Source organism: Ranitomeya imitator, chromosome 2 (genome assembly GCF_032444005.1).
Source record: "Ranitomeya imitator isolate aRanImi1 chromosome 2, aRanImi1.pri, whole genome shotgun sequence".
NCBI lineage: Eukaryota > Metazoa > Chordata > Amphibia > Anura > Dendrobatidae > Ranitomeya > Ranitomeya imitator.
The window spans coordinates 470,623,535-470,636,758 of NC_091283.1; the positions used below are offsets into that span (position 1 = coordinate 470,623,535).

General features: G+C 45.5%; 1 protein-coding gene across 1 annotated transcript; it reads left to right on the forward strand.

Moving 5' to 3' along the window:
• The first annotated feature begins 295 nt into the window (after window positions 1-295).
• Window positions 296-8,541, forward strand: FITM2 (fat storage inducing transmembrane protein 2). Its single transcript, XM_069751257.1, has 2 exons — window positions 296-527; window positions 2,756-8,541. Exons 1-2 carry the CDS (start codon window positions 355-357, stop codon window positions 3,363-3,365), a joined length of 783 nt encoding a protein of 260 aa, XP_069607358.1. The 5' UTR covers window positions 296-354; the 3' UTR covers window positions 3,366-8,541.
• The last annotated feature ends 4,683 nt before the right edge of the window (window positions 8,542-13,224 follow it).

Here is a 13,224-nt window from a genome sequence, read left to right on the forward strand (position 1 = left end):
CTTCCAAAGCAGCTATAGTACAAAATGCAACAGAATAATAAAAACATAATCAAGTAAAAACGCTCCAAAGTGTGCAGGACGTCTTAGGGCAATGTTACAGATCGAGCATACAGGGAATTTCTTTAGAATAAACACCCAAGGGACATTCTTGGATTTTGTGCAAGAATAATAGTAACAAGCTCAATTTCACCACAATGTGAACATAGCAATAAAGCTTAGTCCAGATTAAAAAAAAATCAGCAGATGACTCAGGAGCCGCCATGTTTGAATATACCAAACTGCCCTGAGTCAGCTGGATCGTGATTGGGCAGAACATGTCACGTGTCTTCTGACAAACGGCGGCCTCGGCCCAGCATGGAGCAGATGGAGGCTTTGGCTTCGTGGCTACGGAGAAGATGTTTCAATGATAATCTCCGGAGACACGCGGCGTGGGGACTGGCGCTCATCTCACTGGTCGGCTCGCTGGTGAAGGAGCAATGGCCGCTGGCGGACTCTTACTTCAGTAACAAGAAGAACGTCCTGAATGTGTGAGTGACGGGGGCGGGGCCTCGGCAGGTCACAGACTTGTCATTGTACAGTGTATGTAATGTGAGGGGCGCCTCCTGGCGCCTGTAGGCGGTTACTACAGGAGCGTGTAATAAGAGTGTTCTATAGGAGAGAGTCCTGAACATAAATCCTGCGGTCCTCATAGCACGTCCTGCTGTAGTGAGGGGGGCATTCTGCCATCTTTTGGGGATGGGACTGGAGGCAACGTATATCAAACGTTTCCAGCCACAGTCGGTGCCCCCATAACATTTCCAGCTGCAGTTGGTTCCCCCATAAATCCTCCAGCCACAGTCGGTGCCCTCATAAATCCTCCAGCCACAGTCGGTGCCCCCATAAACCCTCCAGCCACAGTCGGTGCCCCCATAAATCCTCCAGCCACAGTCGGTGCCCTGATAAACCCTCCAGCCACAGTCGGTGCCCCCATAAACCCTCCAGCCACAGTCGGTGCCCCCATAAACCCTCCAGCCACAGTCGGTGCCCCCATAAACCCTCCAGCCACAGTCGGTGCCCCCATATACCCTCCAGCCACAGTCGGTGCCCTGATAAACCCTCCAGCCACAGTCGGTGCCCCCATAAACCCTCCAGCCACAGTCGGTGCCCCCATAAACCCTCCAGCCACAGTCGGTGCCCCCATATACCCTCCAGCCACAGTCGGTGCCCCGATAAACCCTCCAGCCACAGTCGGTGCCCTGATAAACCCTCCAGCCACAGTCGGTGCCCTGATAAACCCTCCAGCCACAGTCGGTGCCCCCATAAACCCTCCAGCCACAGTCGGTGCCCCCATAAACCCTCCAGCCACAGTCGGTGCCCCCATATACCCTCCAGCCACAGTCGGTGCCCCCATATACCCTCCAGCCACAGTCGGTGCCCCCATAAACCCTCCAGCCACAGTCGGTGCCCCCATAAACCCTCCAGCCACAGTCGGTGCCCCCATAAATCCTCCAGCCACAGTCGGTGCCCTGATAAACCCTCCAGCCACAGTCGGTGCCCCCATAAACCCTCCAGCCACAGTCGGTGCCCCCATAAACCCTCCAGCCACAGTCGGTGCCCCCATAAACCCTCCAGCCACAGTCGGTGCCCCCATATACCCTCCAGCCACAGTCGGTGCCCCCATAAACCCTCCAGCCACAGTCGGTGCCCCCATAAACCCTCCAGCCACAGTCGGTGCCCCCATAAACCCTCCAGCCACAGTCGGTGCCCCCATATACCCTCCAGCCACAGTCGGTGCCCCGATAAACCCTCCAGCCACAGTCGGTGCCCTGATAAACCCTCCAGCCACAGTCGGTGCCCTGATAAACCCTCCAGCCACAGTCGGTGCCCCCATAAACCCTCCAGCCACAGTCGGTGCCCCCATAAACCCTCCAGCCACAGTCGGTGCCCCCATATACCCTCCAGCCACAGTCGGTGCCCCCATATACCCTCCAGCCACAGTCGGTGCCCCCATAAACCCTCCAGCCACAGTCGGTGCCCCCATAAACCCTCCAGCCACAGTCGGTGCCCCCATAAACCCTCCAGCCACAGTCGGTGCCCCCATAAACCCTCCAGCCACAGTCGGTGCCCCCATAAACCCTCCAGCCACAGTCGGTGCCCCCATATACCCTCCAGCCACAGTCGGTGCCCTGATAAACCCTCCAGCCACAGTCGGTTCCCCCATAAACCCTCCAGCCACAGTCGGTTCCCCCATAAACCCTCCAGCCACAGTCGGTGCCCCCATAAACCCTCCAGCCACAGTCGGTGCCCCCATATACCCTCCAGCCACAGTCGGTGCCCTGATAAACCCTCCAGCCACAGTTGGTGGATGAAATTTCCAGATTTGCCAGCCACAGTAAGTGACCCCATAATATTGCCAGCCACAGGCAGTGCCCCCATAATATTGCCAGCCACAGGCAGTGCCCCATGATATTGCCAGCCACAGGCAGTGCCCCCATAGTATTGCCAGCCACAGTAAGTGACCCCATAATATTGCCAGCCACAGGCAGTGCCCGCATAATATTGCCAGCCACAGGCAGTGCCCCCATAATATTGCCAGCCACAGTTAGTGCCCCCTTATTACCAGGCTCAGCTACTGACCCTCATAAGACATTACTGCGGACTTGTGATTGCAGCCGGTGCAGTGCCCCCTGTAGATTGCCAGCCCGTGTGATCTCCTCCTTGACTGTGACTGTACGCTGTATGTAATCTGCTATTATTCCCCCTCCTTTCCCGTCAGGTATTTTGTGAAGGTCTCCTGGGGATGGACGTTCCTCTGCCTTTTGCCGTTCATCGCTTTGACCAGCTACGTAGCTACGAGGAGCCTGAGCGCAGTGTTCCGCAGGCTGAGCGCCCTCCTGGTGGGCACCATGATCTGGTTTACCTGCACCAATATCTTCATGGTGATTGAGAACGCCACGGGCACGTGTTATAACTCCTCCGCGGTGCTGGAGATCCGAGCAGACTACACTGATAAACGCTCCTGTATCGCCAGCGGAGGCTTCTGGGATGGATTTGACATATCCGGCCACTCGTTCCTGCTGCCGTACTGCGCCCTGATGATTCTGGAAGAAGCCGCCGTCCTGCACTTTGTTCGCTTAGACAAGTCCTGGCAGAAGCATCTTATTAATGTCCTGACTTTATCACTGGCCTTTCTGCTTTCCGTGTGGATTTTTATGTTTGGTTGCACTGCCCTTTATTTTCACGACTTTTTGCAAAAATTCCTTGGAACAAGTTTTGGAATTTTGGCCTGGTACGTGACTTACAGGCGGTGGTACCTGGTGCCATATTCCCCTGGACTCCCACTGAGGTTCACTACCAAAGAGGGGAAACGAGGCTACAATAAATAATGCCATCTGTCGGTACATGTGCCCGGGTTACATGAAGTATTTCCCACACCAAAAAATCACCCGTCTATTAATTAAAGCAACTGTTTCTTAATTTAATGTATTTCCGGGAAAGCTGGGTGGCTGTCAGTATTGCACCTACTGTAGACACCCATCTTTGCAGTTCTCTAGGAAAGCTGGGTGGGAACCGTAATGGTAGAGATGTTGGTTGACACCCAGCTGTCCCAGGAAGAGATGTAACCAGCACTTATTTTTTTATATTTGAGTGCGACCTTGCAGTCACCAATGTGATACTTGACGATACGATCATTTATTAAAAGCAACTGGCCGGTGAATTCTTAAAGGGGTGGTCCGCTACTAGGAGAACGTCTTCTCATTCCCCATGTATGGCCCTGTTAAAATAAAAACACCTCCCGTTCCAGTATTTTTCCAGCGGTGTCTGCACCCTTTCTGCCAGGGTTCATGGCGCCAGCATGAGAGGTGAGTATACTTTTTTTTTTTTTTTTTTTTTTAACGGGGTCAAACACTCAGCTTGAGAAGGTGTTGTCCTAGTAGCAGACATCCCCTTTAAAGGAATTGTTGCCGATTCAGACTATTTCTTTAAATGGGAGAAAAAATGCACAATAAATAGTAAGCTTTGCCATTCAGGGCTTTAGAAAAGATGGGTGTGTACAGAAGAAACTGCAGACACAAGAGGGTGACTGACGATTTTTTTATTTTTTTTTGGGGGGGGGAATGTTTTTTTAGCTGCCAGGGGGCGGTATGGTTTACAGAGACCAGACTAGAATATTTAATGCCTGTTCTTAACTGGCGCACAATAGTCTATGGGGCACTCTGCCTCCAGAGCAGTGTTATAATCGTACGTTCCCTTTATCCTATGTCTATTCAATGTATCCTTGTCCCAGTGCCAGGGGGGAGGAGGGCAACATTTGGGACCCTTGAATAATTTTTAATTTAAAAATCACGGAACAAGAAAAAACCAATTTGTCACTTTGAGGCCATGTGCACACGTCAGGATTTCTTGCAGAAATTTCCTGAACAAAACCGGACATTTTCTGTAAGAAATCTGCATGCGTTTTTCTTGTGTTTTTTTTTTTGCAGATTTTTTGCTGGAGGTTCTGGGATGCAATAATATAGTGGGAAATCCGCAAAATTAATGAACATGCTGCGTTTTTTACCGCGATGCGTTTTTTACGTGGGAAAAAATGCAACATATGCACAAAAATTGCGGAATGCATTATAAATGATGGGATGCTTATGTATGCGTTTTTTTTTTCACGTTTTTATAGCGAAAAAAACTCAAAAAATCTTGAACGTGTGCACACAGCCTTAGGATCCGCAGCGGATTTTTCCGCGCAGAAATTCTGCAGATCCGCACTGTGATGTACAGTACAATGTTATTCAATGGGAAAAAAATAGCTATGCGGAATTGCTGCGTATTTCAAAGAAGTGCATGTCACTTCCTTTGTGCGGATCTGCAGCGTTTCTGCACCCCTCCATGTTAAAAATCCACATAAAAACCGCACAAAATCTGCATAAAAAACCGCGGCAAATCCGCGGCTGCAGATTCTGCCAGGAGATGCGGATTTTGTGCAGAAAATTCTGCACCTCTTTTCCTACATGTGCACATAGCCTTAAAATTAGGCACGATCTCTGGAGTCTCTTGCTGCTTCCGGTCATAAGTCCCTGCAGCGGTGATGTCATCCATTGTGATGTTACCGTGGTGGCGGATGACACGTTTTCATGCAGTGATGACAGAAGTGCAGGCATGCTGCCAAGATTGAAAACAAAGTCATTCACTAATTTCTTTTTAAGATTTTTTATTTTTTTTTGCTGCTGAATAGTGATGAGCGAGTATACTCGTTGCTCGGGTGTCCTCCGAGTATTTGTTAGTGCTCAGAGATTTAGTTTTCATCGCCTCAGCTGCATGATTTCCGGCTGCCAGATACGCTGAGTACATGTGAGGAATGCCTGTTTGTATGTATTCAGCTTGTCCAGCAGCCGTAAATCATGCAACTGAGGCGATGAATAACAAATACTCGGAGGTCACCCGAGCAACGAGTATACTCGCTCATCACTACTGCTGAAGTTTTACATAGCTCTGCTGTATTTTTTTTAAATTTTTTTTTGCTGTGACATTACGTAAATAAAAACCGAGATAAAGTAATAACACTAAACAGAACTCCTACCGCAAGGAGGAATAATTCACTTTTAGGCTTTTTTTCATAACACAGACCGTACTATGCCGCTACTACAGCGTAGTGCAGGTCATATAGGAAGACATAAGGCACCGCCAACAAATCCAACTGGTTCTTATTGCAGCATCTTGTCGTGGTACCTTAGACCCCATTCATCTACATAGGGCTGCAATGTCGTGTAGAGTGAGCTTTGTCGCTGCCAAAGTTGGCTTTGTAGCCCCAACCTTACATGGTGTGTAGTAAAATTCCCTTAATCCGGCATCTGGTAATCCAGCATTTCAGTATTATAGCATGTTTTATATACAGTTTTGTCTTTATTACTGGAGCCTTTCCTTTAGACCACCTAGGGGTTCTTCAAAAACCATTTTTTGTTATTTTAGCCTATCTTGTATTCTGACACTTACCATGCTGGAATGAAGGAATTGTACTATTTGTAGTGCATAGATGCTACACCGTGATAATCATTCATTATACATGGGTAAAAATGTGCTAGAGTAAAGTACTCAGCTTGTGACTACACAGTCCCCCTTGGCCACCGCATATAACCAGGTCTGCAGCCGCTGACTTTCCAGCATGCTGGGGGTTGTAATTCCACATTAGGCACTGGTGTTTTCTAATTTATAGGGTCATTACCATGTAACTCGTTGTGTTCAGGAACAGACACCATTGGGAAAAAGGCCAGCCTTTAATTTCTGACTGTCTAGCCTCTCAAAGTCCAGAGCGTACCACAAGTCAATAATAATGTTATAAATACCTGGTGGTTAAAGCAAGCGGGAGCTGTGTGTATAGCACCCCGGGGTCTGCTAAATCTCGGAAATCTGGTAGCTGAGCTGCTTTATTAATATAGATGGTTCTCAAAAGGTGTAGTCACTGACTAATCAGCTTCTGTGGCGTCAGGCGTCCAATCGAGACGCGACCACGTGAAATTTATATTACCCAGAAATCCCATTTTATGGTAAGATGGGTCATGTTGGTGCAAATGAATCAATGCCACATTCGGATCATAAAGAAAACAACTTAAAGGGGTTGTTCAGGATTCGAAAAGTGAGTCCAGAAACAGCGCCTCTCCAGTCCGTGGTTTGTATTGCAGGTGATCCACACATTGAAATGAGTGGGGCTGAACTGCAATACTAAAGGAAAGCGTTGGTGTGAGGTTTTCGTTTTTTTTTTTTTTGGTGCTCCTTTCTGACGTTCATATGCTCTAACCTCACAAAATAAAAACAAGACTATTACAATTTTTGAACTATCAGTTTCAGTTCCTAGAGTAATGAGTCTGTCCACTATTAGACAGGCCTTTATTCCGAGTGGAGGAAACACGGTTATTCAGTTTGGGAAAAAAATGTGAAGGCTGCAGCCAATCAGTGGCTGCTGATTGACTGCAGTGGTCAAGTGGCTTGTGCCAGTTGACAAGGTTGAGAGCGAAGGAGCAGCACCAGTCCATGAGATAAGTGTGAGTATATATAATAGATATAATCCTTTTTTTAATTTATGCAGCACCCTAGGCCATTAATAATGAGCTGTCCAATAGTGGACCCCTTTAAGGATTTTTAGCTTGTATTTATTTGTGAACACTAATATTTTCCGAGAGAAGCTGTCTGGGGCGCTTGGATCCCAACAAAGTAATTATGACCCTTGGTGACATTGCTGCTTTGGTAGAGACATACCCTACATTGACCCATGTTGCGGATCAAACGCGCCAATACAAGTCAACGGGCTGTAAAAACAAAACAGTATTGTACTGTTTATTGTGTAGAAGAAGCTAAGATTTTTTATGTCTTTTCATATATGAAAAACTGATGCAACAAGGATTATACAAACTGACATACCAAAAATGGATCCAGCCAGTGCACGTAAAAAAGAAAGGAAGTAAGGATGCGTCCGCAGCACCCAATCACAGCTAAGATTTCATTTTAAGTACCGCTCTGGAGAAATGAAAGCTGCGCTGTGATTGGTTACTATGGGCAATAAAGCCAGTTTTATTCTTGGACAGTTGTGATAAATGTGGACTAAGTTTGAGCCATTTTCAACTTTGTCAAAGAGCAGATTTCCCCTTTAAGGGTCTGGAAAAGCTGGCTGACGTTCTGTGCGTGCTGTCATGTTATGTTTGGAATATGAATTTTAATTCTAAGGAAAATGATTAATATGTAGCTATTGTTTTTAATGGCGGCACCCATTCTGTGAGCAGGGTTTTGATTGGCTACAATGAAATTCTGATTTCACTCCCAAAATGGCTGCCTTCGATAATTTAATGGATGCAGTGCCTCATGAATGCCACTAGTGACTTAATAAGCTAATATCCCTGGTACCGTTCCTTAGGCCTGTGCTACATGGGAGACTCGTCTCACAATTGCGCTGCTAGTATTGTCCTCAATTGCCGCTTTGCTGCTTCAGTGGAGCAGTTGCCAATAGCAACCAATCAGATTGCTGCTCTCATTTTTCAAAGAGCCTCTGAAAGATGAAAATTGAAATCTGATTGGTTGCTATGGACAACTGGTTCACTTTTCTTCTGCATTAGTTTGCGTGTGAAAATGCAGTGATCTGATTGGTCGTCTGTGTCACATTGCTTTATAATACTCGTAACTGACACAAATTAGAAGTCTAAAAAAGGGCTAGGGCCTACAACAATGTAGCCCTAAGTGGGCATTTTGGGGAGGTTTCAATGGCTATTTCTGTGGATTGGGGAGGAGTTTAACATAAGTGGTGGGAGGTATGTAGGCGAGATGTCCCTTTTAATGTTGGAATGGTTTTGTCTATGGGCCAGGTATTATTGCTCCATATCAGATTGTGTCGCTTTGTCTTATTGAACTCATTTAACACAATATTTATGCCAATAATACACAGTATTAACCCCTGTGGATCTGGATTGCACCATGTAGCTTACATCCGTTATGGGGTGTCCTGAATCTGCGGAGACATTGGATGCAGTTGTGGCTATATGTATGCACTATGCCTTGGAACAAATAAATTCTTCATACGAAAAATCAGTCTCTTTATTTAAACATAACATTGTCTCCATGTACATCCTGCCGTTTGTATAAGGCCTGGGTCATACGGCTGAAAAATTACTCCGATTATGCTAATCCAGTGTTTCCCAAACTCCAGTCCTCACGGCCCCCAACATTGTGTTTTCAGCATTTTCTTAGTATTGCACAGTTTCTGATGCCTTAGTATTCCGTCCCCTGTGCAATACAAAGGAAAACATGACGTGTTGGGGGCCATGAGGACTGGAGTTTGGGAAACACTGCGCTAATCAGACTGTGGTTGCAGTTTTAACAAAGTACGGTCAGAGCGTGATTCCATTTTTTCGGCATGGAGATTTAAAAAAAAAAAAAATCTACATCTTCTCCATTCAATATTCTATAACTGACGAAAAAATCAATTAAACTTGCGCTAAGAAATGCATATAAAAGAGGGCCAAAAAATAAAGATAATTGTAATTTACCTGATAAGGAGAAAGAAGATAGAAATAAATGGATGATGACGTTGCTTGTATTAAATGATGGGTACACTATTCGAGGTCTGGAAATGGAGACATATAAATATAAAAAGTATCAAAAATATATGTGTAAAGATTGCGGGAATCCTATAAATTAATATCCACAATCATAACACCCTAAAATGAAACAAAATAATTCCGTCCTAGTGGATGCACATGTCAGAGAACCTTGAAAGAAATCGTACCTGCCGCAGGATGCACATCAGGTGAACGTAGACAATGCCAGTAAGAGGCGATGCAGGTGAATACTGCAGATGAAAATACCTTCACCGTCTTTGCGGAGATTAAGAGCGCTGGCGGTAGTTCGTAGCGTGCTGTCCCGGCCGGTGACAGCCGCCGCAAGAGAAGGAGCGTGTGCGAGGAGCGCGGCGCTCAGAAAAGCTGTAGTTGGCAGGACCTGCGTGATGTTCGGGTCACGTGTCCAGTAAGTCACGTGGTGCCCCTGTCGGAGGTACGGAGCACTGGGGGAGCCAAAATTAAACCAACGCGTTTCGGATTACCACGGAATCCTTCAGTTTCACAAGTTCGCAAGTTTAATTGATTTTTTCATCAGTTATAGAATATTGTCCCTGCGTCCTCCTATGTGGTAAGGAGATACTTGCTGCTTTTTTATGCTATATCACTAAGCGCCGCTACATTACTTTATAATCTTCTCCATTCAGTCTCTGAACATCGGACAATCCAACTGCCGTCTGATTTTTTTTTTTTTTTTTTTCTTTTTTTTCAGTGGACGCCTAGACTTCAATTTTTTTTTTTGTAGTTGGAAAAAAATACTCTTTATTCTACGGAAAGCACATACCAGCTGCTGTTGACGAATCTGTTGTTCATATGTCATGAATCTCTCAGGATGTACTGCAGTTTCTCTGGAATTTATAAAAATCTTAGTTAAAATCAAATAACCTGCTTGCTGATGGTTTCCATAATAACGTTTTTTGCCACTACACAGAGTAAGGCCACGTGCACACATTCAGTATTTTATCTCAGTATTTGATCTGTTTTTTACCTCAGTATATGGTCAGTATTTTACCATAGTATTTGTAAGAAAAAAACACTGAAACAAAAAGCCAGTAAGGCTATGTGCACACGTAGGAAAAGTGCAGAATTTTCTGCACAAAATCCGCATCTCCTGGCAGAATCCGCACCTGCGGATTTGCCGCGGTTTTTATGCAGATTTTGTGCAGATTTTCAGCGGTTTTTGCCTCTGTGGATTTTTAACATGGAGGGCTGGAGAAACGCTGCAGATCCGCACAAAAGAAGTGACATGCACTTCTTTGAAATCCGCAGCAATTCCGCACTGATTTTTCCGCACCATCTTCACAGCTATTTTTTTATCCCATTGATTTACATTGTACTGTACATCACAGTGCGGATCTGCAGCGTTTCTGCGCAGTAAAATCTGCTGCAGATCCGCAGCAAATCCGCATCGTGTGCACATAGCCTAATAGTCCATAGTTCGAATACTGTAAATAATGCAAACTTTATTGATGAATACAAATGGTCTCTAACAAACCAAGGGGCTAAAATCGGCAATCAAATGCACACTGAATGGCAGGGAAACATGGAGGCACAACAGCACAATTAAAGTCAAGTATGACATAATAATAGAAATAGCTGAGGTACTATCTAAGGCCGGCTTCACACTCAGCGTATGAAAATACGGTCCTTATATTACGGCCGTAATACGCTGAAAAGTCCCGAAAATAGTGGTCCGTAGCTCCTCCGTAGGCAGGGTGTGTCAGCGTTTTTTGCGCATGGCATCCTCCGTATGTAATCCGTATGGCATCCGTACTGCGTGGTTTTCTCGCAGGCTTGCAAAACCAACATACCGCTATAGAAGTGATCCATGTGTCCCAAAAAGAAAAAATATATATATACTGTATGTATGTATATATATATATATATATATATATATATATATATATATGTCAGTAGACACATATATGTATATATATTAATATTTTTTCCAGCGCTATACAGCTTGAAAGCCGGTAATTCAATTACCGGCTTTTTCTTTCTCCTTCCTAAAACCCGACATGATTTGAGACATGGTTTACATACAGTAAACCATGTCTTCTCTCCATTTTTTTTGCAGATTCCACACTACTAATGTCAGTAGTGTGTATCTGCAAAATTTGGCCGTTCTAGCTCTTAAAATAAAGGGTTAAATGGCGGAAAAAATTGGCGTGGGCTCCTGCGCAATTTTCTCCGCCAGAGTAGTAAAGCCAGTGACTGAGGGCAGATATTAATAGCCTGGAGAGGGTCCACGGTTATTGCCCCCCCCCTGGCTAAAAATATCTGCCCCCAGCCACCCCAGAAAAGGCACATCTGTAAGATGCGCCTATTCTGGCACTTGGCCACTCTCTTCCCATTCCCGTGTAGCGGTGGGATATGGGGTAATGAAGGATTAATTCCACCTTGCTATTGTAAGGTGACATTAAGCCTAATTAATAATGGAGAGGCGTCAATTATGACACATCCATTATTAATCCAATTGTAGTAAAGAGTTAAATAAAACACAAACACATTATTTAAAAATATTTTAATGAAATAAAAACAATGGTTGTTGGAGTATTTTATTCTACGCCCAATCCAATCACTGAAGACCCTCGTTCTGTAAGTAAAAAACATAATAAACCAACAATATACTTACCCTCCGCAGATCTGTAACGTCCAACGATGTAAATCCTTCTGAAGGGGTTAAAACATTTTGCAGCAAGGAGTTCCGCTAATGCAGGTTGCTCCTTGCTGCAAAACCCCGGGGAATGAGGCTAAATATAGATCAATGATCTATATTTAGCTTCATTTGCGGTGAGGCGCCCTCTGCTGGATGTTCATAGATCGTGGGAACTTTCCTAGAAAGCCTGGGAGCTTGCATCCCGGCTTTGGGAAAATGGCCGCCGCGATCTCTAATGCGCACGCGCGGCATCCCGCGGCCATTTTCCTGAAGCCCCGTGCAGCAGAGCACTCGATCTGCGCACGCGCGGCCCCAGGAAGATGGCCGCCCCGACCGACGAAAGGGATGACAGCGCAGATCGCGCGCTGCTTGTTCACGTGCCCACAGTGGATTAGTCACTTCAACAGGCGCACACCACTACGCCACCAACGTAAAGCTGAGGAAGAACCAGCGCTGTGAACACGCCCTCCCGACCTGACCAGCCTGATTGACAGGCGAAAACGGCGACTTTGGTAAGTTATTTCTCAGCATAGGTGGGGAATCGGGGTACACTACATACACTATAGTAACACACAGCGCAGGCCCTATTTAACAGTATTTATAGCTCAATCTCAAAAAACGGGGTGACAGGTTCCCTTTAATGTCACCTTACAATAGCAAGGTGGCATTAACCCTTCATTACCCCATATCCCACCGCTACACGGGAATGGGAAGAGAGTGGCCAAGTGCCAGAATAGGCGCATCTTACAGATGTGCCTTTTCTGGGGTGGCTGGGGGCAGATATTTTTAGCCAGGGGGGGGCCAATAACCGTGGACCCTCTCCAGGCTATTAATATCTGCCCTCAGTCACTGGCTTTACTACTCTGGCGGAGAAAATTGCGCGGGAGCCCACGCCAATTTTTTCCGCCATTTAACCCTTTATTTTAAGAGCTAGAACGGCCAAATTTTGCAGATACACACTACTGACATTAGTAGTGTGGAATCTGCAAAAAAAATGGAGAGAAGACATGGTTTACTGTATGTAAACCATGTCTCAAATCATGTCGGGTTTAGGAAGGAGAAAGAAAAAGCCGGTAATTGAATTACCGGCTTTCAAGCTGTATAGCGCTGGAATAAATATTAATATATATACATATATGTGTCTCACTGACATATATATATATATATATATATATATATATATATATATATATATATATACCTATTCTATGTGTACACATTTATTCTACCTATTCTACTGTAAGCTGTCAGTGTGATTTTACTGTACACCGCACTGAATTGCCGGCTTTTCTCTCTAACACCGCTGCGTATTTCTCGCAAGTCACACTGCTTGTCCGTGTGTAATCCGTATTTTTCACGCTTCCATAGACTTTCATTGGCGTATTTCTTGCGCAGTACGGTGACAAACGCAGCATGCTGCGATTTTGTACGGCCATAGAAAGCCGTATAATACTGATCAGTAAAATACGGCAGATAGGAGCAGGGGCATAGAGA

What these genes read in the sequence shown, in the direction of transcription:
- FITM2 (XM_069751257.1), top strand. Translation starts at nt 355, where the DNA reads ATGGAGCAGATGGAGGCTTTGGCTTCGTGGCTACGGAGAAGATGTTTC. An exon ending in AAGAAGAACGTCCTGAATGT is followed by an intron (nt 528 to 2,755) that starts GTGAGTGACGGG and finishes CTTTCCCGTCAG; the next exon opens with GTATTTTGTGAAGGTCTCCT.